The 25,620-nt window shown below is 45.0% G+C and overlaps 1 protein-coding gene across 1 annotated transcript; it reads right to left on the minus strand.

Annotated features, from left to right (window-relative positions):
- Nucleotides 1–24,136, minus strand: ZFYVE1 (zinc finger FYVE-type containing 1). The gene is made up of 12 exons (XM_088520440.1): nucleotides 23,881–24,136; nucleotides 22,552–23,080; nucleotides 9,171–9,675; nucleotides 7,196–7,410; nucleotides 6,037–6,143; nucleotides 4,985–5,093; nucleotides 4,368–4,465; nucleotides 4,147–4,264; nucleotides 3,615–3,785; nucleotides 3,070–3,250; nucleotides 2,439–2,552; nucleotides 1–1,670 (listed from the first exon to the last, which is right to left on the minus strand). Exons 2-12 carry the CDS (start codon nucleotides 23,041–23,043, stop codon nucleotides 1,438–1,440), a joined length of 2,343 nt encoding a protein of 780 aa, XP_088376566.1. The 5' UTR covers nucleotides 23,044–23,080; nucleotides 23,881–24,136; the 3' UTR covers nucleotides 1–1,437.
- Between the last annotated feature and the right edge of the window lie 1,484 nt (nucleotides 24,137–25,620).

Raw genomic sequence — 25,620 nt, forward strand, 5'->3', positions numbered from 1 at the left:
TTGTTCAGAAGATAAAGTCTTTTATAGCAGTTAATTTAATAATACAGTCCTAAAACAGGGTGTTGGGGCACTCATCTACACAAGACCACATTTAACAAGGTGGGGGGAAAAATATCACAGTTCCAGGACATTGGATCAAACTCCAGCCAATCCAAGAGGAGACAAGTCTCCTCTGGCAGAATAATTCTTGTCCGGATACACCAACAAGGGAGGATTTCAGACAGTTCAGTCCACAATGGTCTCTTATTTCTTTATCACTGGAACCACAAATCCACAGTACAAGACAGTGTTAGTTAGACTAAGTGGTCTTTTGGATGATAAAATCAGTGAATTCAATGCAGTCCTTTACTAACAAAGGATGAAGTCCAGTGAGTGCCACGTGCTAAGAGCAAAGAAGAAAGTTCCCATTTTCCAGGTGCATTTGTAAGTTCATATTATTAGAAAAAAAGACTAGTTAAATCTGTGCAGTTTCTATGCAACCACATCCGTGAACATGGAGGCTCCATAGATTTAGAGATCACATAAAAAGAGGCAGAAAATTCACCACAACCCAAGCAACTCTTAAACTTCATATATCAGAATTTCCTACATAACTTGTCTCTTGTTTTGCTCTGGACAAAACTTAACTGCAACAAGCTGGTAGAGAAACCTGAAAAAAAAAAAAAGAACCTGAGTGCGTGAGAACATTGTCAGAGTAAGACCTTGTTACCTTTTGATCTGGTACTGAAGTTGAAATGGCAGACTCTGAATTTGTGCCATACCTTTGAGAGTATTATTGATCTCTATCACGGGATTTAGTTCAATTTGATACCTCTTGCACTGCAAGACCACTGTTCATATCACAATTCAAACAAACTTGCTGATGGGCGAGTGTTTCATCTTCCAGAGACAGAAGAGCACTTCCCAATGCAGGGTTGCTCCCATGATCAGATGCGATTCATAGACCAACACTGGAGATGCTTGTGATTTCCTGGCAGCATGGAGCCCAAACCTTCCTCCCTTCCTCACAGGACACCATGATGAGCAAGATTTTCCACAAGAATAATCAGAAGGCCATAAATCTGATCCAATAGCGTAAGGAACATCATCATCCATCTCATTTGAAATAGGAATACCCAAGCTTCATTAGCCAACTGCATTCTTAATATACTAAATTATACATAGATATATATATGTATATTTAAATTGGAATAAAATACACTGGATTTTGGTTTGTTCATTTACAAGCGAGCTCCCTCTCTTCCCCAGTTAATTTGAAATTAAAACCTGAAGACTCAAACTCATTCCCAGTGTTCCAAGATGGATATAACACATGAGAGGAGGCCAGAAACATGCACTCTGGCTGCAACAGGTTAAAAGGTGAAAGGGAGACCAGATATTTTTGTTTGTAACCCTGAGAACATAAGGAATTGCAAAGATCTGGAGAGGAACCCGGCGTTAAAGGTCGCCAGGCTTTTTATTGCAGTTAAAGCAAACTCGGACAGGGTGATCCCATCCGCGAGAGGGAACCGCCCTGCGCTCGTGCGAGCACTCGTCGCAGAAGCCCTGGCCGCAGGCCCGGCAGTGGTGCTTGGAGAGCTTGACACTGAACTCCTTGCGGCAGTTGTGGCAGTGCAGGATCTCATGGTCTGGCACCCAGTATGCAGGTCTGGCAGCATCTTTCACCAGGCCTACAGGAAGGGGAGGAAGAAAGAGGAGGAACACAGGAACACGTCAACATCAGTGTAGCAAGAGTGTCTTCATTCTTCTCTGGCAGAGGGAAGGACTCACACACTTCCCCTCATGTCACTGCCATAAAATAAGAGAGGGCCTATTGACAGGATGCTTTAGGGCAGCAGGTAGCTACCTCCCATTTCAACCTTTCTGCTTTTTAGTACATTCCCCCACATTCTGCCCTCTTCAGAGGGTTGGACTGTTTTTCCTCAATTTCAAAAATCTTCCTTTACTCCTAATATCCTCTAGAGGTAGAAAGACTTGCTCTTCCCTGCTTTGATAACCAAAACACCACCGTTACCAAATCAAACATTCTGAAATACAGCTGCCAGCTGAGCTGAGGAAGACGCTTATTCTTCCTTCCACTGAGTTAAATGGTAAAAACAAAACAAAGCAACAAAAAAAAACCACACCACCACGAGGGTTGTTGACTGCAGGACTCATGACTGCATGAAGCGATGACCCAAGCAATGAATGGGAGGTCAGCTACACAAGAGAAGACACACAGTATGCCAAAAATTCAAAGAGGAAGTATCAGGCAAGAGAGTTGTAAGGGTCTCTAGAACCAATTAGGAGCAGCACCAAAGAACAGAAGCCTTCAATAAATGGTGGGACCAGCAGGAAGCACCGCTCTGTCATGCAGACAGACCGGTAGCTCAGTCAAGTTTTGCTCAGTGAAATCAAAACTGCCCCAAGACAGAAAAGCCAAAGAGAACAGCACTCACCTAAGGGAATGTCCATGGCTGTCACCACTGCTCCAAGAGTGTTCTGCACAGCCTCCCCAACCTTCCTGGCAATAAGTGTCCCCCCTTCCTCATCTGTAGGCAGCTCAGCCACATCTGTATAACACAAGGGTAAAGGGTTCAGCTCCCAACTCCAGCATAATTCCTGCCAAGTTTCAGTTTACTTATGTTAGCAAAAACCAGCACACTCAAAGACTGCTTGGGACCTTTATTTACCAGCTAGCCAATCTTCACTTGCAGAGTGTGCTTTCTTTTCAAAAGTAATGGGCAAAATATATAGCCTGCTAAAATAGCACCCCACCCCTGCTACCATCTCCACACCATCAGCAGGTGCTGAGAAAACAAGGTAAAGATCCAATAAGAAAATTATTCTGTCAGGCACCGTAGCTCATTGCAGGAGTCATTCACACCCAGGGAAGCAAGTTTCACCTTTCAGGCCAAGAGACATCCAGCTCTTGAGCTTCCCCACAAAAGACTGGGCCAAAGCCCAACTTGAGTTAAGTACCAAACAGCATTATCTAACATCCAGTGAGGCTGGCTGTGATGAAGTAGTCAGGGACAAAGGTTTCAGAATATTACCCAGGAATAATTGTAACAATCCACTCCAAATTACCTAACTGGATGCCCCTGTTCTCATAGCAGTTGTCACACACTCGCACTGGTGCTGGTCCCCAGCCTCGCTCAGGCACAGGACGGGTCTTGGAGGAACAGCCATCACAGAAGCCCTCTCCGCAGGCCCGGCAGTGATGTTTAGTGTCATTATCTTTAAAAGGCGTGTTGCACTTATTACAGCTCTGAGCAGGACAACACAGAAAGAGAAGCTTTTAGCTTGGTCTTCCTTAATAAGAGAAAAATGAGCATCAGAACCCCAAGATGGCAAAACTCAAGACTGAATTTGTATAAAAGACAGTTACAACTGAGTGTGTGGTACTAGCCCAGAACTTTACCCCAGGGAGTGTGTTTGCGGGGCGGGGAGGATGGTCAAGAACAGAAAGAGATGAAAGCAATTCAGTTCTCTCAATTGTAGAAGGAAGGCTTGCTGCAAGGGAATAAGAAGCATTTGGAACCTACTATATTGCTTAAAGGGTGGAAGAAACAAGAAATTTAGCTATTCAAAGCTTTTATGTACAGCCCAAAAGTACAGCGGCTGCCGTTTACCAAGATCTGAGAGTTGGGCCTCCAGTAAGATGGAGCAATCTGATCTGTCAGCCAGGAGGTCACAGCTTTTGTGGGTCCCAGGCTAAGTTCAGACACTGACTGGGCCATGAAATTCATCCCATCCAACAGACGCTGGGCTGCATTGTTGTTGTCCTTCAGAAATCCATCTGTCTGGAATGAAACAGGCATTCATTTGAGAATAAAAACAGGGAAGTCTCATTTCTTATAAGCAGATGGCTCTGCAACACACTGTTCCAGTTAGACTGGAGGGCAAGTACCAGAAAAATTCCACCAACTCTGCTTTAAAACATAAAGGAGGGTTTTAATGGTATAACATGCACATCAAGTGTTCATAAGCTGGCAACTAATCCATATCAAGCTAGCCAAAATGTGACTGACTGTCCTTCCAATGGTTCTTTTAAACGGTAAAGACAGGAGAGCTGCTCTGATGAGCGTCAGCCCATTTTCTCCACCATTGTCTGGAAGCAGCACCCCACACGTGCACGAAGATGGATGGAGCGCACAGACTTACCCCCGGCCAGACATGCTCAATTTCTGTCCTCACCACAGTGTTGACAGGATCCTGGTTGCCAAACCAGTACTGCCGGCTGCGGTACACCACGCCACAGTTGGGGCACTCGATCACATACCTGCAGGGGCATTGAAACGGGCACGTGTTACCTCTGCGAGGTGCCAGAGGTCCAGCCGATGGGGCAGAGTGGAGGCAGAGGGCCCTCCAGCTGCAGCACTTACCCTGACCAGGCATACTTGGCAAGGCCCAGCCAAGGGGAGTCAGTGGAAGCAGAGGTTTTCGGCACCACGCTGACCTCCATCCCTCGCTCATAACAGGCCTGCAACACAAATGCTGTTAGAACTGTGTCCTCGAGCCATGTGCAGGGTCTAACAGGCATGCTGTGGTCTCCACAGCAAAGAGGCCGCGCATCAAACCTGTTGAACAAAAACCCATTGGCAGTCACGTCATCTGGAAGATATTTGCACAGTAACGAAAGTCACAGTGGTGCCTGAAAATTTTCCTGTCTTCTGCACAATTCCTTCAGAAAATTCAGCGCATGCTCAGAGATGGGCATAAACGAGGAGAGTAAATGCCTCCAGTATGCAGAAGGCCAACACTACCCAGGTTGAGAACAGCTGAAACAACAATTTAGATAGCAAATAATGTCACAGCTCGATGCTACGCAATGTCTCCAAGCAAAAATATAAGTTCAGGGGGGACCAATTTGTCTTGCTGAGACCAGAACAGCTCTCCCATTTGAAAAAAAAAACTGCGGGGAAAGTCAGCATATCTTTGATGCCCTCATTAAACCATCCGTACTCCATTCCTCAGACCTCATCCTTGTGGCTCTGCTTACCTTGCAAGTGTAGACCCTGTTATCATACTGGTGAGAGTATCTGCACCGACTCTTGGATTCATGAGGGACTCCTTCCTTCGCATGGTTCATGCTCTTCTTACAGCCACACCTGAGGATGCAGAAGCAAACCATGAGCCGATCCTATTAAATACAGGACAGGTGCCACTGAAAGCTCACACATATTGCTGTTTTGCATTTATCGTCATTCTTACCCAAAAATAATTTCACAAGGGTACACACAGCAGTGACAGCATTTATCACTGAAATGCAGGCTCTTTGGAGGGAGGTGTAGCAGCTGTTTCACAGTACAGATTAACTCACACACAAGTGCAGGAAGTGATCACTGTGTCCAATTAAATTTCAGAGAATCTTAGAACTGGCCAAGTTCGGAAATCAGTCAAGACAGAGTTAACACTGCAGCCTACACACTCTAATGTGCATTAAAAAAAGCGGGAATATAGCTTCATTTCCCTTTTGAGGGCGAGCATTTTCATAAGTACAATCAGCCCTAACAACAAGCCACTGCAATACCTTAGGGACGCAGAGAAGTGACTGCCACCCACTGTCTCTAAAGGCTCCATTTCTGGGCTCTCTAGAGAGCTACAAGCCTAGATCTTATCAAGCACCACTTGGAAGCAAGTCAGCATGCCTGCTAGTCACTGGGCACAGTCCAGGTCCACAGCTTTTGTATTACTTCCATAATAAAAATTGGAGGAATGGTCACCAATGTGAGATGGGAGCGGGTGTACTTTAGAGCCTTCCTTTCTTCTCACCCCTTGTACAATTCTCAGCCCTTATGCTCATGAACCAACTGGGGGAATAACAGGTTTGCAGAAAGAGAACAGAACTGGCAAAGCCCACATGCCTGGGCAGTAACAGCAGTAACAGCTGTCCTATTCGCACGGGAATCAGATGTCAAGGAAATTCTGCCCTGAAGCACTATCAGTCTGATATTGTCAGGAGTCAAGACTCCACGGAAGCCTTGTTCTGTGGCTGTAGACTAGGGCAGTACCATCTCCTGGAAGGATCAAGTACATTTCTCATCCACGTACCCACAGCTGAGGCACACAGAGGAGCACGTGAAATATTCATCTGGAAAGAAAGAGCTGTGAGCCATCTGGTCATCAGGGATCTCCCCACTGAACCGGTCGCTGAGAGCCTGTGAAACACAAAAGAAAAAACTGCTGGAAGACAGAGTAATGCAGACTCTTGAAAACTTCTGCATGTTGCCTTGACATTCCCTTCTCTGCTCCAGCTACTCCCAACACAGAGCAGCTGGCATTAGTTGTTCCAGTGGCTGCAGCCAGCATCAGGAGAGACTGGTAACATTGCTGCCTTCTGCAAGCCTGCCCTGTCCCACCAGTCTTGAGTGACCGCTCTGACCTGCCAGAGCAACAAAATATCCTGCTAATCAGGAGGTGGTAGAAACACATGGAAACTTGCAGGAGGGACTGCAATTTTCAAGATCGGAAAGCTCCTCTGATATTCTGGCAAGGTGATTCTTAAAAAAAAAAAAAACACGCCAGCTGCTTTCTGCACCACTTCCTTTTCATCAACCTCTGACCTAATGCTCCACCTCAAAAATGAGGCATCATTTGTCCCGACTCCCGACTCCTCTAGTATCCTAGGTACTGCCATGTTGCCTTCCTCCCTCTTGCCTCCTAGCCCTTGCTTTACACTACACCCAATGCCAGGTTTTCACAAGTATTAATTCCTAAGTCTCCTGCATCCCCTCCCCTTGCATTGAGGCCACCTTTAGGAACTTCACCAGTAACACTTTCTGAGCTAAATCCACCAGCTTGCTCATTGCAAATCACTGTCATTAAGCGCTTGCCACTCACATCACTTTCTCTTCGCCAGTAAACTTCCTGGCTCAGCTTTTTGCTTTGGTTGTTTTGCCCTTCAACTTTTCTTCTTACCTTTCACAGAATCTTAGGATCATTATGGTTGGAAAACACTCCAGGATCAAGTCCAACCATAAACCCATCACCACCATGCCTGCTAAGAGTCTCTTATTTAAGAACTACCTTGCTTACCTGACTACTATGCAAAGTTATTATCTATGGCCAAGACCTGCTTTATCTCCAGATATCTGCAAGTCTGCATCAGTGGTTCCCCCCTTCTAGCTTTATCTGCTGCAGCTGACATAAAGGGGCAAGAGTGATATGGATAAAGACTGTGGCAAACTCATCTTCATAGCAAAGGACTCACTTTTAGAGCTTTGTAGATGACGCCAGGCTGCCGGGGAGAGCGAGTGGTGTTGTTCTCCAGCTGCTGTTCCACCGCTCGCCTCAGTCCGGAGAAGTCTGTCGGAGGATTGTAAGTCCTTGTTCCCTTGTAGTGGATTGAGCTGAAAGCTTCAGGAAAACAGCTTAGCTTCCGGAACCGATCCTGAATGAGCTTCTCAGGAACCTCTGAGGGATGATCTATGTACAAGAGGATCAGAGGATATATAAACAACTGATGCTTTAAAATCATGTTTAAACTGCATGGTGCTTTCATATGCAAAACTGTGCTGTTTTTCCTAATTAAATAATCAAATATTTCTGGAATTGAGTTATTTGTCCATTTTACAAGTAGGGTAGTAACTAAAGAAGTTTTCGAAAGCAATCACTCTTTTTCAATGCCCAGCTATAAATTCTATGACCAGGTTTCAGAGATACAGGTAAATCCACAGGTAAAACTGGAAACATTTCATTGTGGAAATGGATATACAGAATAAGAAGCCATTTTTGACATGATATAAGACAACTCCACCTTAGTACACGTGCTAGTTCTCAGCCCATGATAACTTGGCATAGTTAATCCTAACACTTGGCATAGTTAGCCATAGCATCTGATAACTAGAAAATAAGGCCATGAACCTTACACGAATTGCCTATTCTCCATGCCAGCCCTGCAGCAAGAAAGACCAAGTCCTTGCCAACGCTCCATACAAGATGAAGCACTGACAACTGCAGGTTGCTGCAAATCCAAATGCTCAGTGAACAGGTTTCTTTCCTATTCCTACTGTGATTAAAAGTGATCATAAAAAAATATATATTTTTTTTTTACTACCCTCACTTTGTACACAAGTAAAAACATCATTACAGGTCACTGACTCTGATGTGCTGAAGCAGCAAATTATAACTGCTATATGAAACTTCACAATGCCGATCAGAAAACTGGCAATGCAAGAAAAAGAACTGCCTTGGCAGGTGAATTAAAACCAATTAGGAAGGCACTGTAGTAAGTTCAAAGAATGCCAAATTCTTCTACCAGCTCAAGAGCTCTCTGCTTAGAAAAGCCCAAGCAGGACCGTGGGGCAGCAGGGAGCCACTGTGGGGTTATACAGCAGAGGACTCCCAGGTGCTCACAGATGGCAGGGCTGAGCCCCTGCACTGCAGGAAAGCCAGGCCCATTCATTAGGGCTCCTGCTCATTAAAGCACTAGAAATGGAGAGCATGAAGGAAGGTTTCAGCATGCACGTTGAAACAAAGAAAAGTATGGAAGAGAAGGAGAAGGAATTCACATCCTTGAATGGTCAAAACAAAATACACTTAACTTCCGAGGAACAGTACGTTTCACTCAGACATACAAACAAACAGCTTAAATGTGCCTAATCCACTATGACATAAGCACTGTTAAAATGTCAGCGAAAAACACCAAAAAGGATGAGAAATAACAGTGTGCCAGGCTTGCTGCTTTGGCCACACCAGATACATGCCTAGAGAAAAGTGGTACCAAATTATCAACCTAGGCCACCATAATCTCTACACCAGCCTCATAATGACCTAGGCCCACAGAATTTGAGAAGGGCGAGGGCACCACGTTTACATCCATCAACTTCATTCTTTTTGCTCATCCTGATTTCTATACAGGTTCTCATTATATTTATTTTTTGCAACAGGATTCTCTATATTCCTGCCAAAATCCTGCTGAGTCGTTGCCCTTGCCTGCCGTAGCGCCTGCGCCCACGATGCTCCCGCAGCTGGCAGGTGACTAGGTCACTGATGAGTGACTAGTTGGTGCCGACATCCAGACCACTGCGGGGATGATTGTGCTGACCTGGGGCAGTGCAACTGCTGCCAAGGAACAACATGCTCCTTCCATGGCTGCCGGACTGGAACCAGTGAGAGTAAAACTCAAACCCATGGGTTCTACATTGTTTTCAGCACACTTATTTAGTGTCTTGCTGCCTACTTACCAGAACCCAGGAGCTTGGTGTACACAGTCTCATGGAAGATGATGACACCAGGACCCAGAGTGGAGAGAGGAACATCCAGGCCGCAGCGGGCTGTGGTAGCCTTTAGCTCCTTGGTGAAGTGTTTTAAGTAAGCCTCTGAGGCGTCCCCAAGGAATTTGAAGAGATCATTGTGCAGCCTGTCGGCACGAGTACGATAGATGACAAGGTCAGAGATGGCCAGGACCTTCAGCAGCAGCCGCGTTCTCTGGCTTAGGTTCACAGTAGCGCCAAGGAGGCCCTCTGTGTCGATCACCACCACTTTGCGCACAGGATCATAAGCTGCCCAGACTCCCACTGTACACGACTCTTGGGCTGGAGATGTCTTGAAAACTTCACGGCCATAGAAGAAAGTGTGGTTAAGAGTATGAGACTTGCCGTCCCCCGTGTTCCCAAAGATGGACACTACCTTTAGATGTTGGTCAGGATTGCAGTCCAGTTTATTAATAAAGTCTTCTTCATTCCTCACCTTTCGAAAATAAGAAAAATGAGAAAAATATTACAACTGTGCAATGGAGCAGTCAACACAGAAAGCACAGAAAGCTAATTTCAGGATCCATAAGATTAATAACAGATCAGTCCCTGTTCTGATTTCTTTACTAGTTTCTGAAGCGCCAACAAGCTCAAAGCAAAATATTTAAAAGCAGCTTTCTAACACATACACATCAAAGAGATGTAGGCTGCTTCACTGTGCAGGTGTTTTGGAAGCGATGCCTTGCTATAATTAGCTATAATGTATAGAATGTCTACAATGTCACCCAGGACACTTCTAGAGAAGTCAGACCTCCTGAAGAAGGCAGCATAACCTACTTCCACTTTTGCTAGAACAGTTTTGCTAGAACTCGGATTCAGAGTGCAGATACTGCTGGCAGCACTGCTCTCCTGGCAAGCCTCTGGATTCAGGCACAAACCCAGCAACTACCTCGGTGACCATAACTTGCCCATCTAGACAGGCTGAGCCCCTGCCTAGGGAGCAAAGAGCCCTCTTGTTCGGCTGCACTTTGGCACTCCTGCCCTGGCCGCTTCGCCACGCTCCAGCCAAACGCAGTGGTGCAGGGCAGAGAAGAAACAGAGAAGCCAAGTTATGCACCCGAGTCAGCTGGGCAAAGCAGGACAGACCGGCTCTTACAGAAGCGCCACAGCAACCTCAGTGACCCATTTCATAATTCACTACATTGGGGCTTTTTTCTATTTAATTGGAGACGTACAAACCGCACCCCCTACTCCTCCCCTACGCCCCCCCCCACACACAGACAGCCTTCAGTGGGTGATATTTATTTGGTTTGACATAGCTTGAGTGACATGTGCCATGTTATTTAAGATAGGGAATCTGCCATCTGCTTTTCAGACACTAGAGCAGCGGGGCCCAGACAAACCAGACCATGGCACGAATGAGGGCTCTGTGAGAGCCTGCCTTGCTTTTGCTGCCAGGCACGCTGCAGCCAGGCACTCCAAGGTCTCCTGCTTCTCATTAGGCTTGTTTACCAGTTGCATCTCCTTTTTCCAAAAAAGTTTTTAACCAACAGATTGTGGGATGGGGAAAAGACTACACAAACTATTTGGGAAGCATTAAGTTTACCATTTCCATTGCGATTCCTTCCTCAAGGAACCCCCACCAGCCAAGGCAAACTGTGCTTCTCCATTTGCCTGTCTCATCTTTTAGAAGATCCCTGCCCACTTCTCCACATGAAGAGACTGGCAATGCTGTCTTCCAGAGGGTTTTTTTTGACAAGAATGCTTCCAAGTGCCATCCCTATCCCTGCAAGTATCCCTTCCCAGTCGAAAGGTCTCAGGATACAAGATCCACAGAGGTCAGGTGGTAATAAATGGTTTCTTCAAGCAAGTTTATTCTTAGATAGCAAATTAAACGTCACACAGCCCCACTTGCTCTGATCAAATCTGTCAGCAGCACCCAGACTTAGAAGGAAAATAACAGATAGCCAGTGCGCGAGGCGATGGCTGGGAGCAGTGCTCAGAAAGGGAAACTGCAGACATGGGGCTGCAACAGCTACTCCCTGCCTCAGCCTGGAGACAGCCTCACAGTGTGCAGGGAAACAAGGAAGCAAGAAGGCAAAGCTTTGTTCAAAGATCCTTTCCAGCAACTGTGAGAGACCGTCAAGCAAATCTCAAGATATATTTTCACACAGGAGAGGGTCTGCTTTGGGACAGGTCTGGTTATTGGCCTATCATCAGGAAGGTGGTTCAAATGACAGATTTAGTTTCTCCAAGTGCCACCAGAGACAGCCCTATGGCTGAAAGCAAGTCCTTCATGGGATAGTTCTTAAAAACAGTCATGTTACAGGTGCATAAGCAAGGAGAAACACAACTGTCTCCTCCAGCCAGTTGTTCTGTTTTTATATTTGCTTTCTCCCTCAAGCTCTTTCCATAAGGATCTTTTTGCCAGGGTCAGTGCCTGATCAGACCTGATCATTCTGGTTAACAAACTCCTGGACAGCACAAGGAAATAAGAGTCTTTAAACAGCTGCTTAAGTATTGGCAGGGTAACTACCAACTAAGGCCAATTTACATAGCTCAGTATTACTGCAGTGCCAGTTTGGGAGTCTCTGGAGCGGGCCGAGTCAATAATGTTAGCAGATGCCAAAGGCAATAGGGACCACGGGATCAGGGACAGTGCTGCAATGCATTCCCAGCACTAAGGAACAGGAGCTGCACTACAAACTGCCCCACACTGAGCTGATTGGGGCCAGCAGCACCAGGTTTATATTTTTAACTGCCACCAATGTCATGACAACTTAGTGTGGGGAGAGGAGATGGATTTCTGAACCAAACAAAACAAACATTGGTTGACGATCATTAATCCAGGTGGCCACAATGGAGAGGCTACCATGAGTATCACCTCAAATGTCCTAAGCCCTGAGCTGTTTGCCCCTTTCTAAGGCCATAGGCTGGCTCAGATTTCCCTTCAGGAAGGAGTCTGAGTGATTCAGACAAGCAGATCACCTAGAAGCACAAGAACATACTGAATTTGACCTAAAGTCCAGGCACTCCAGTAGTTTGACAGTAACAGAGGAGAAAATTTAAGCATGAAAAGAGTGTTTCCTAGTACGTTTAAGTAGCTCTCAGCAGTCAAATGCCTTCCCAAAGGACTTCCCAAGCAAAGACGGCATCTAACTGATCATGTTTGATAGAGACTCAGTAGACCTACCCTCCCGAGGCTGTGTCTAACCCCTTTGGGAATGGAGCCATACTTTCAGCACCCATAACATCCTGTTGCAATAAATTCCACACAGGATGGGAAAACAAATGAAAAACCTCCCCTCTGAAGATTGAAGACCCTTTGCTTGTAATGCCATCAGGTAAGCCTTGCTCTTGCCATTACAGAGCACAAGGATGTTACTCCCAAAGAATTATTCACAACAACTCCCTATCAGCAGTCAAATTTACAAATTTACATCTATTTTTATAATAAATTTTATTGATGAGTATAAATCACCTCCTCTAGGAAAAAGCTTTTCTTCAATCATAGGTTATAATCATGTCTTCTTTCTAGATAGCACGGTATTTTTGTTAATAGAAGCCTTGTCATTCCCTTGGAGTTGTACTGAACTGAAGGTAAAGGCGTTTAGCAGGACAAAAAGGGAACTTTTATTTACAGAATTAGCTTTAGAGCTAGAGAAAAGAAAACAAAACCCTCACACTATGCTTCTATGGACCACAGTTAGACATGAAACTTGTTTCTCACCCATACTTGGAAATGCATTATACCTAGCACAAGTTTCCTAGATGTAAGCAATAAGAAAAGCAGATATGTTTAGCAAGAGAGAAGCAAAAACAGCTAAACTGACATTCCTGGCCATGAACTTCTTGGAGACGATGTTATTCAAACAAAATCCTTAAAGCTTAGGAACAAAGCCCATAAAATACAGCAGTTTCCAATGACCTGTACTTACCCAACTTTAACTCTGCCTCCAGGCAAAACAAACACAGTAAGTGAACCAGGCATTTTTACCACTGTTCTCTCCTTCCAAAACTATTCAAGAAATCTAAAGCTTACTAATATTCATGGAAGTGGCACACAAAGCTAGGACTGTGCCACCATCACACGATAGCTGAAAACAAAGAGAGTGCTTTGCACAGTAATCATCAGCCGGCCTTCATTTGTTAGTCTTACACTGTCATTTTGAGTCACACTAGCACTTTTGTTGCAATTTGAAATCTTACAGTTAAAGTTTATTTTAGCAGAGTATTTTTAAAAATTAAAATACTTTTTCTGCAATCAAAAAAATCCCATGATACACATCATGAAATTTGTGAATCATTTGTAAAGCATACCACATCACCTTCTGATATACATGCACCAAGTCACTAATGATATGTGACTTTTAAACAATTTTTAAACAGTGGAAAAATAAGCTACAAGGTTCATAAAAGCACATCCACATATATGTAACAGCATTCAATCAAACATCTGAAATCAGTCTTTAAGCACAATTGGACAAAGCAGTCAAGTGAAGTAGATATTATTTTGCTAAATACTAAAACTTAAGGCTTCCAATACATGCACTTCTTCCAAGAATTATCTTTTTAAAAAAGGTTTTCTGAACTGTAGGACAGAAATCAAATCATATCTGGAAACAGAAAAAAAGGCAAAGAAAGCTGAAGAAAGACTTGCAATCTTTGGTAATTCAGAACACCTTTAGTGATTTACACTTTTAAACACAAAATTGAGACAATTTTAGGTAATGCATCTTAACAATGGAATATCATATCAAGCCAGAATCCAAACAGAGATATTAGTTCAGTATGCCTCAACACAGACTAGTTCATTATGCCAGAGGCTGCAAATTTTGGCTAGCTGAGTTCTAACTGTATAAAACAGCATTTATGTCCAGGATAGATTAACACAGAGGTCAGCGATGCATGCCTAAAGCTCCAGGTGCTACTGTTGGATCATCATGTCAAAGTTTCAGCATACACTGAAAGCAAACAAGAGAAACCTTCCTTTAACACAGACACCTGCCTTTAGCTCCTGCTTTTAGGATCAATCTGAGAAGCATGACCTGCAGCACAGCACAGCCTCCAAAATTTGCCTCTCTGCAGAGCTCTCCACTCGCAGAGACGCAGTGTGCAAACACAAGGACTGCATCTACCTTATCCAGCAATTAGCTGTTGAATAAGCTGCTGGAAACTCCTTGCTTTTGCCTCACAAGAAACCTTTGTCAATATTTCCAGATGTTTCTTGCTACCACTGAAAATGAGAAAAACAATTGGGTGGCTCCCTGCAATGAAGGGAAACTCTCTGCTATGAAACCTATGACATCAGTACAGGCAGGACTGCGGCCTTAGACTATCCTAGTTCAAATGCCTTTTTCACTTGATCTTTGGATAACTGAGTCTGAAAGGAATCTTTAGGTTATTACTTCCTCCCATCTTTTAGAGTTTTCTGAACAAGAGAAGGATTTGATCATGAGCTCAGGAAGCACCGAGCCTGATTTAAGTCTAAGCAATTCTAGTTTTCTACCCTCGTTTGTCTTTCATATCTTTTCTTGTATATATTTTCCTATGAAAATAGCATTTTTGCAATTACTAAGTGACAGGCAAATCACTTAAAATGCATAAGCCAAATATATATATTTGAAAAGAAATATATGCCCCTAAAACATAAATTTCCTAAAAGTTCCATGAAAATAAGCAGAAAAGAAAAGACTAAGATTTTTGAAGGAAAAGCTCAGTTCTTGATCTCTTTACTCAGCCACCAAGAGGCAGGGGTGAGCTGGACACTCATGTCTGTACACAGTAGCCAGTAAACATACTGCCATAAAAGTTCCATGAAAATAAGCAGAAAAGAAAAGACTAAGATTTTTGAAGGAAAAGCTCAGTTCTTGATCTCTTTACTCAGCCACCAAGAGGCAGGGGTGAGCTGGACACTCATGTCTGTACACAGTAGCCAGTAAACATACTGCCATAATGGTTGGAGCATGACAAAATATTGTCTCTTACCAAAAAGACAGCAGTATAGGTTAGCTAGAGATAACAAGAGGCAGACACGTGCAGAAAGAAAGAATTAATTCTACTACTCAGAGCTACTTGTTACTACAAAGACACTTTATGACAGCTTGGGGGAGTTCTTTCCCCAAAACGGCTATGTCAGTGGATCAGTTTATAAAATTGCATATGCCATACTATAGCACAGTCATTAAATCTAGCGCTCAGGAGTGAATTAAGCCTTTACCCATTAAATTGCACACATTTCACATCATACTGTCCTGAGCAATCTCCCAGACTCAGCCACACTAGTCAAGACCTGAGTCCCACACCCAAGTTGAGTGCAGGAACATACCCCAACAGCAGGGAGCAGGGCAGCAGCTGGAAAGGCCAGAGGGCCTGGAGAACAGCAGGTTGCCCCGTTCCTTCTTGGATGCAGCCCAAGCACTCTCCTCCTGACTGCAGAGGAAACTGCAAACTAGTAACAGCCTAAGAAAGGGAGGAATATTCAAAAATAACACAATGAGAAGACAAAAAATCCTGGAGCGAAGGAAAGCAAACTCCCAAATATGCTTTGGCAATAAAAGGTCCCTGAAGCATAAGGAGGAGGAAAAGTCTTCAGTTGTACAATGAGGGCCAAGGAAATTACAAATTCTGATCTGCCAGATCACAGTGACCTTAAGAAAAAGAAAAAAAATCCTTCTTTATTTCTTCTTCCTCCTTTAGGTCTATGGCAAAAATACCAACTGTGTTTCAATTCTTCAGGCTATAGGATATCGATAAAACGACAAGAAACTTAAGCTGACAGTACTACCCTGAAAGCATACCTCAAACTATGCAAGCATGTTAGAGGAACTAGTACACATAAGTGCTAGAGAAATGCTTTTCTGATATATAGGCAGGCCAAAAACATTAAGAAATTGCAAGCATCTCTTCTAAAAGATACCTGTCAGCTTGTTTTGACTGACAGGGAATTCTTCGCAATAAAGCAATATCCTCAGTGAGTCTGTTCTCTCATTGCTAGACTTTGTCCAGACTCAAATCAGTACACAATAAGGAAAAGCCACAGCACTTTCTGCAGGTTTATAGTAGAAGCACATGCAAGTAAAGCAGCTAATACTCCTGGAGAGTTGTCTGTCACTCTCTAGGAGTGTTAGCTTCTTTCTAACAAGAGGGGACAGAAGAGGGCAGATGGGCTCTTGTGCTGCTAGAGGCTGATTATTTAATGACTATATAAAATGTCCAGCATTTAAATGAGGGTAACATACCTGTCATCTAAGTCAACAGCAGAGTATTAGAGAGATACTGTGCAGAATTCTCAGAGGCAAAGTACTTAATCCTTCACAGGTGTCTAACCCTGCTAGAAGTAGCAAACTCAAGGAATGGGGCTGGATTTAGGAGATTGAGGTGCCTAATCTACTAGTGGAAAAAGTGCCAATTGAGAAAAAAAAAAAAAAAAAAAAAAAAAAAAAAAAAAAAAAAAGACAGCTCACTGGGTGCCTCAGGAGAGACCTAGAAATGAAAGGATGTATGAACGCTCCTTTTTCCCAGCCACCTCCAGCAGTATAATTGTATTAATTTTACCCACTGACCAGCTCAAAACAACAGAAACTAAACACACAACTTTTCTTCCTGACTCCTTAGTAAGATTGGCTACTAAGTTTGTACCTTTTATCAGTACCTTCAAACCCTCTAAATGGAGATTGGGTCATTTCTTATGTCAGAGCTAGTTTCTGGTCAAAGATCACTGAACTCTAAGGCAAACTAATAATGATCAAGCATGGCCCTTATCTGTTGGATTCAAGGACCGACTTTCTCTACTTTTACAGATTATATATGACTGAGTCTCCTTAAACATGGCTTTGAACAAAGTGTTACTGCAAAAGCCACTGATGAGACTACAACCAAGTTCGGATTCTGCGGCAAGAACTCTCAATACCTGTCCCTAAGATAAAAATATCAAACTTGCTATGTCTTGTTTGGCATGTTGTCTCTGGGCACATGGAGGACAAGAAGGTGCTCAAGAGTAGTCAGCATGGATTCACCAAGGGGAAATCTTGCCTGACTAACCTGATAGCCTTCTATGATGGAATGACCAGCTGGATAGATGAGGGAAGAGAGGTGGATGTTGTCTATCTCGATTTCACCAAGGGTTTTGACACTGTCCCTCACAACATCCTCCTGGGCAAGCTCCAGAAGTGTGGGATAGATGAGTGGACAGTGAGATGGATTAGGAACTGGCTGGATGGCAGAGCTCAGAGGGTGGTAATCAGTGGTGCCGAGCCTAGTTGGAGGCCTGTAGCTAGTCGTGTCCCTCAGGGGTCAGTCCTTGGTCCAGTCCTGTTCAATTTATTCATCAATGACCTGGATGAAGGCACAGAGTGCTCCCTCAGCAAGTTTGCTGATGATACCAAACTGGGAGGAGTAGCCGATACCCCAGAGGGCTGCGCTGCCATCCAGAGGGACCTGGACAGACTAGACAACTGGGCAGTGAAAAACCTCATGCAAGTCAACAAGGCCAAGTGCAAGGTCCTGCACCTGGGGAGGAATAATCCTAGACACCAGTACAGGCTGGGGACTGACCTTCTGGAGAGCAGCTCCGCAGAGAGGGACCTGGGTGTCATGGTGGATGACAAGTTGACCATGAGGCAGCAGTGTGCTCTTGTGGCCAAGAAGGCCAATGGAATCCTGGGCTGCATTAAGAAGAGCATCTCCAGCAGGTCGAGGGAGGTGATCCTGCCCCTCTACTCAGCCCTGGTGAGGCCGCATCTGGAGTATTGTGTCCAGTTCTGGGCCCCACAGTACAAGAGGGATGTGGAGCTGCTGGAGAGAGTCCAGCACAGGGCTACAAGGATGATCAGGGGCCTGGAACATCTGCCCTATGAGGAGAGGCTGAGGGAGCTGGGCCTGTTCAGCCTGGAGAAGAGAAGGCTGAGAGGGGATCTGATCAGTGTCTATAAGTACCTCAGGGGAGGGAGTGCAGAGGATGGTGCTGGTCTCTTTTCAGTGGTGGCCACCGACAGAACTAGAGGTAATGGCCACAAGCTGAAACACCAAAAGTTCCACATGAACTTAAGGAAAATTTTTTTTTTTAACAGTGAGGGGGTGACAGAGCACTGGAACAGGCTGCCCAGAGAGGTTGTGGAGTCTCCTTTTCTGGAGATCTTCAAAACCCGCTTGGACGCAGTCCTGTGCCACGTGCTCTAGGTGACCCTGTGTGTGCAGGGAGGTTGGACTAGATGACCCTTCCAACCTTAAGCATTCTATGATTCTATGTCCTCCCTCCTATCTCAGCAGTGTAGTAGTAAACAAAATTGACTATTCAACTGATACATAACTCTGTGCTTTATGACAAAGATGTCTATTGCAAATGTGTTATACAAAAACCAAACAAAAATGGTTCCTCTTCTAGAGGCTGCATTAATATAAGTACAAGGAAGAAATATATACAGATATAGACCAGCAGAAAAAAATCAACAAAAGCCAGCGAGACAGTATCAGGACTCAAAACAACTCAAACCTCAGTCCATTTTTCTTCTGTATCTTGGTGCATTTTTAATTAGACCTCAGAGTAAAGGGGAGTTATGAGATCCATGAATTAATTCTGTAAGTTCCTACATGAAGTGCCTCCCTTGTGAAAGAGCAGCACTAAAGAAATTACTAAAGTGCATCTTTTTGAAAATTCAGCATGTTAAAGATAAGAAAGAAAAGTTGACATCCTGACAGAAAATTAGGAGATGCCTGATTGGGAATTTTCACATGGAAGAAAAAGAGCCTGAAACCCAGCTTGAATCTAACATGGGAAAGATGTAGAAGATGTAAAGAGAGCAGTGACAAAATTCAAAGCAATTGGCTCAGGGAATAATAGTCACAATATCATCCTGAGCAAGAAAGATGGAATGTGTCAAAGGCAATTAACAAAGAGATGCTGCAGTTAAAGAGCTAAGTAATTGAAAACTCTGTTTTAGATGTGATAGATAAGGCCATGAGTTTAATGTTATATAAAAAGAAACTGCAAAAATATAACATAGCCTGAGAAAAAGTTTGCAGAATGGGGTCCAAACTGCTCTGAATGTCAGCTTGTCAGCTCATAGAAAAATTCTGCAAGGTCTCATGGGGTACATAAATCCTGAAAGGTAGAAAGGAAAATTTGGGGTGTAGGTGAAGATGGCTGGGGCGTGATTCTTAAAGCCACCAAGAGTCATGCTATATGTTGTGTGTAACAGTAGAGGTCACGCTCTGGGATGAACAACCTCTGTCTCTGGTTCTTCCATAGGTGTGCAGGGCGATCTTGGACTTGTCACACCATCTTAACACAAAATAACCAGCCTTTTTTTTTGAAATGCTCAAAAATAAATCTGTGATGAACATCCCAGAGAAACCTGCATTTCATGGGGACAAACTTAAATTACTGTCAGCCCTCTGCAAACAACTGTTTTACAAGTGGTGGGACCTTCTTGACTCTAAGTGGATTTGAAATAAGCACAACAAAACCATAAGCTCAGAAAGCTGAGGACACGCCTGCAAAGTGCAAAGAGCTCCAAGCTGGCCCTGCGCAGGCCAACACATCTGTGCACCATGGCACAAAGACAGTTATGCAGATGCCAGCATTACCATAGCTGTATCAGTGCAGTGCTGAGCCCCAGCAAAGAATTTCTGCCTCTCAGAAGAACTGTTTTGCTCACACCCAGGCTCCTCACAGAGGAAGCTATTCTGCTTCTGGATCCACAGCTAGCTCAGTCATTGCTTCCATACCATAAATATGTCCTTGAACTTCAGAACTGCCAGCTTCCAAACACCAACAGGAACAATGAGATGGGAGATACCCACTTGTGCCTAACAAGTCCAGCTTCTGAAGGCAAAACAAATTCAAATCTCTTTGACTTCAGTTCTTGCCTCACTGAATTATTTCCCGGTAGAGGATAGTAAACCTTCAGATACAAGCAAGTACGTCCATCCAGCATCTAGTTTCACATTTACTCAGCAGTTTTAACTTGCTCTGCTTAATTTTTTAGAAATAGCAATTTTTACTATGGCAGAATCTGTCACTGTTAGCAGATCAGTAATTTCCTCATTTTCCAATTAATGCAACAAACAATCTTCATGTTTCAGAAAAAGAGGCATGCTTAAAGGCAGCTTAAAAAAAAAAAAGAAAAAAGAAAACAATCTCCACATTTCAGGTTATTATTATTATTACAGTTCTGGCATCTTAAAGAAAATGTTTGTTTCAATAAAGAACATCCCAGAGATTTCTCCCTCATTACTCAAACCATCTTGCTGACAGTAAGTACAAAACAAGGCTGAAGGTCACTTTCCTACACTTATATTGGCTGTTCAACATTACCAAAATCAAAATATGCTATAGACGTCTATAGAGCCAGCCAACTGACAATCCTTTCTAAATAAAGGTCCTCATACTCACTAACATCACCAAAATAGCAGGCACTCCTCAAGTTCCAGTTACTAGAAAATATTTTGACTGAAAACTTTCAAACTGCTGTGAGACTGGCTGTGAGATGTCACATAACTATTCAGCTATGAAGATTACTCCAAATGGAAGAACTCTGGTTCAGTTTCTTGGTAAGAAGCAAAAACATTTTCAGTTATTTTTTTCAGTCCTCTTCTGATAAATTTTTATGATCCAATAAAGGACAGTTGCCGTCTCCATAAGGAAGCTGGCTTCATCACCCATGACATTTAAGTAGTAAAGCATTTACAAGAGCAGCCAAAAGTCTGCCTCGATAAGGATTAAAGGTAACTCTACAGCTCAACCACATGAAACCCCAGATGTAAGCAGCTTTTTATGATAACCCCGTGTTAAAACATTTCAGAACTTGCTATAGTGACCAGTTAAATATTATTATAAAGCCCACAACTTAAAAGTAGAGTTGCAACTTTCACATATTATGAGGAAATTTGTTTGTTAGAGGCAGACAAATTTAGGATTGCTACTAAACCTGTAACAGTTACTCAGTCACTGGTGTCCTATAGGTGGATGGCGTGCTTCCTATGTCAGAGCATCCTAAGCAATATCACCCTTTCCTTCCATCCTCTCCAAAAACCATGAGGATTTATCAGTCAGCATACCTGAACTGACCAAAATACAATGCAGGTATCTTGCATCTTTTCCACATTATTGGCAAGGCAGACACTTTTGCTGCTCCTATAAACCATGTAAATGACTAAGCTACCAACAACAAGGAGATCACAATTTTTACCACTGGTAGTGTGAACATATTAAATTTGAGCAACCAGATCCCAAGTCTTCAAGTGACCACATGTTTTCCTTCAGTGCCTACTGGATGAGGTGCAAACTGAAAGTCAGAAGATGAGGTTGAATTTTTATTTGTATGACTAACCTCTCTGCAACTTCCACACACTGCATGTTTATTATTTCTGTTTTTCTTGTGTAAAAACAGGGACACTTTGCCTTTTGTAATATGCTTATGCTTTCAAGAGCAAAGGCCACCTGAAGAGTTAAGTAACTTCAAATATGGCTCATTAGCCACTACAGAATAACTTCTCCTAAGCATTCAGGCTGCCTAGGAGAGCAGCGGAGTCGCCATCCCTGGCAGCATTCAAGAAACATATAGCTGAGGCACTTAGGGACAGGGTTTAGCAGGCATGGTGAAGATGGGTTTATGGTTAGACTCAATGATCTTGAAGGTCTTTTCCAACCATAACAATTCTGAGTGACAAGTAATTAATTATTAATGACAGGCCTACTGCAAACTGATGGCCAGTCTCCCCACTTCTCAGCAAAAGGCTAAGTTGGAATAATACCTGTTACCAGCAATATACCTTGAACATGGTGTCTGTAGGACTTGGATGGCACACAATGGGACTCTTTAAAGGTTTTTTTTTTTTTTCTACTTTTTTTTTTCCAGTTTAAAGAAAACAAATTTATTGGTGCTAAAGGAGGGTAAGAGAGGGTTGTAGTACAGCTTGGTACAGTGCCCACTCACAGTCATAAGGGAGGAGACTGACTGCCAGCACTCCCATTTACACAGAGGATATCTACAGCAATCCGCAGTTCAGTTTTGTTCAGGAATGATCAGCATGCTGCACAGACAGCACTTATCTTGCTTGCATGTATATCAGTACAATCAATTCTTTCACCAGCTCCACTTACCAAGCTTCTTAGAAGAGGCTCTTACCACACATAAGGTTTTGACCTTTTGATGATCTCGAGTGCAAGGCCATTCCCAGGCACTTGGGTCTTTTGGGCGCAAGATACTAATTTAGTTCTATCCTCACTATACTATTCTCAATTTGTTACTGTTGCTGTCTGTTACACTATTAGTTTAGTACAGCAAGCAGCAGGAGGCTACCTGCCTCATGAGGTTAACACAGTGGCTACATAATCTTGTCTATTCAAATAAACCACAGTAGTTCTTACCTGAATCTCCTCAGTTTCATCCACTAAGAGGAAACTGACCACTTTCTCTGCCATCTTCCTCCTCTTGGTCTCCTCATCCATTCCCTCCTCTTCCTCCTGGGTTTTGCCAGCATGGTACACCGTGATGGGGTGCTTCCTTTTGCTCCCCCCAGCATGCGTTCGCTTCTGGCACTCCACGCAGAGGTTGATTTTGCACACCTGGCATCTCACTGCTGCTCTCTGCCTAGATCCCATCATGCTGGCGTGCATTATGTTCCCATTGGCACCTTTGCAGGAGTCACAGTACGGGACATGGCCGGGTTTGATACGGGTCCGTTCATGGTTCCGTAGCCTCTCCTGCTGATGCAGCTCTTCTTCGCACCGCTGACACTGGAGGCTCCCACATTCATCGCACTCAAAGATTGCTTCATCTGTCCCACTGCAAACATAGCTTTCCTGGCACAGGAGCGTCGTGTTCTGTCCTTTCTCAGCAGTTTGCGTATGGGCACTCATCCTCAGATTTCTTTAAATTTTTGCCTTCCTGTTTGTGCTTTGAACAACGATATGTGTACAAGTCAGTCAAAAAATCAGCATTTTCAAAGCAGGTGGAGAAATACACCAAGAATTTTATCACTATTTAATTTTAAAGAATTAATGTTTCCATAATATTCACATATTGACTGCCCTCTCAGAAAGAGCTTTGCGTTAAGTGTAGATTACCCTTCCTTACAGAAAAACAAGCTCAAACAATGCAGCTGATTTCATTTATTGATACCCCACAAAGCTGGCACACATTCTTTCTCTGCTTAGCTACATAGTGTATTTTCAGTGGTGTGGAAAAAAAAAAAGAGAAAATTCAGGCTCGTGTACTTCAGCAGATTGGGCCATATGTTCTCTAGAGCAGAGAGTGGTAGGAGATCAATCGGTAATAGACGAGGTGAGGGGGAAGGGAGAATGACATTAGAAATGCACAAGTGCACACGCATGTAAACACACACAGAGGCTTGTGTCAATACTAGAAAATTCTCCGCTTTCAATCCGCGGCTAAGCTCCTCCTTCGGAGTGCCCGGTGTTTATGCGCAGGGACTTTCCTCGTGCGCCCCGCCAGATAAACAGGACGCCGCGCGGGGCAGGGCCGGGCTGGCACCCGCCGCGGGGGGCTCCGCGGGCGCGGGCAGGCCCGGGCGCGCCGCCCGCCTTTGTCCCTGCGGCGCTGCCGTGCGCGGCCCGGCCCTCGCTCGCACTTGTGGCTCGCTCCTTCCTGGGCGGGCACGGCGAGCCGGGCGCTTTCCCAGCGGCTCTCCTAGTTACATAACGGGGCCGCGAGCCCGGGGAGTGCCGGGCACCTACCTCGGGCTAAGGCGAGCGCGGCTCCTCGTTCTGCCGAGCAGCAGCGCGGGCCGCCGCGGCTCCCCACGCCGAGGGGCGGCAGCGGGGCCGGCAACAAAGGAGCGCGGCGCGCCAGGCGGGCTATTGTTTACAAGCCGGCGGCCGCCGTCCTTCCCCTTCCTCTCGCGGCACCCGGGGACGACGGAGCCGCGTCCCGGCCGCCGCGTCCCGCCCTGCGCAGCCGGGGAGGCGGCCGCCCCGCTTGTGCCGGCGGCGCGCCCCGAGCATGCGGCTGCGGCGCCCGCCAGGGCCGGGCCGGGCAGGACTCCGCCGCCGCCGCCCGCGTCCCGCGGCCCCGGCTGCCCGCCGGGATCAGCTGATCGCGGGCAACTTGAGCGTTATCCCCCCCGCCGCTCCGCTCCTCCCTCCGCGGGGACGGCCAGACGGGGCGGGGCGGCCCGGGCACGCCGGGAGCTGTAGTGCGGCCGTCCGGCCCCGCCATGGCGCCCGCCCCGGCGCGCGGCCGTTGCGCGAGACGCGAGGGGGAAGGGCAAGGAAGGGGGGAGGGGAGGTAGGGGCGGCCCGGCGGCCGCTTTATGCGCGGGGGCGCGGGCGGCGCGCGCCGGTAACGGCCGGGGGCGGCGCGCGCATGCGCGGGGGCAGGCTCGGCGGGGAGGGGGCTTGGGGCTTCTTGCTGCCCTCGATCGATTTTTTTCTTTTTTTTTGTTTATTTGGGCTTCCCTTTGTTTTCATCTGCTGCCCCGAGGGTTCTTTGCAGACGCCCTAATTGGAGCCCGAGAGGAGGTTGCCCCTAGCTGGCCCCTGAGGGATGAAAATCGGAGTGAACCTCCTTCTTCCCTTGGAGCAAGACCTGTAGTCTGTTGTCCAGCGTTATTCCTGGGCCTTGAGGCCTTGCAAATAAGTTGGTCATATTGTCCTTGTAAGGGCTTGCAGGGTGCTCTCTGTGTGTGTAGCAGTCACTTAATAGAAGTCCCGAGGGGAAGGACCACCATGCCTTACAATAATCCATCATTTCTTTTTTTGTAGAGGTAGTCACACCTAGTGTGCCAACTGCCACTGTGGAAAGAGACCAAAGACCCAAAGCTGGTGGCTGCCACAGAGTAGCAGGTGGCTGTTCAGTATGAAACAGGAGCTGCGGGAACAGAGGGAGCATTTGGGCAGGAGGGAAACATGCAGAAACAGTCCCAGAGCTCGCAGAAAGAGGAAATAATCTCAACCAGCAAGGGCGACAGTGAGCTCTGGGCTCACTGTGGTAACGGCAGGGTGCTACAACAAAAGGACAAGTCATTTGCAATTGCATGTGTATTTAAGGAAGCAGCATATGCTTTATACATTATACAAAAATATTTTTGTAGTAGTATAACCAACCAGCAAGTTTCTGGTTGGATGGTAGGCTCACATTAGCTAATTGGGGGAAGGAGATCTGCTATTTCAGTGAAGTTTACACATGGATATCCATAGAAAGGCAGCTTTAAAGTAATATGTGATTTGGTCATTTTAGTTTTGTTCTAGGCAAATAATTTCAAGAGGAGACCAAATTGCATAATATAATATAGAATATCTATATAGATTGCAATGATACCCAATTTACCTTTTGTAAGATGAGTGTCAACACTTCAGAAAGCTGTATCAGCAGGCCTGATTACCAGAGAAATGAGGCATCAGGTAATTTTCTAAAATGATGGGACCAAGGCAGTGCCTGAATTTACCATATACGCCAGTGAATTAGAGCAGCCAAGT

Source organism: Tinamus guttatus, unplaced genomic scaffold (genome assembly GCF_059628265.1).
Source record: "Tinamus guttatus ecotype Peru unplaced genomic scaffold, ASM5962826v1 Tinamus_guttatus_pri_ptg000089l, whole genome shotgun sequence".
NCBI lineage: Eukaryota > Metazoa > Chordata > Aves > Tinamiformes > Tinamidae > Tinamus > Tinamus guttatus.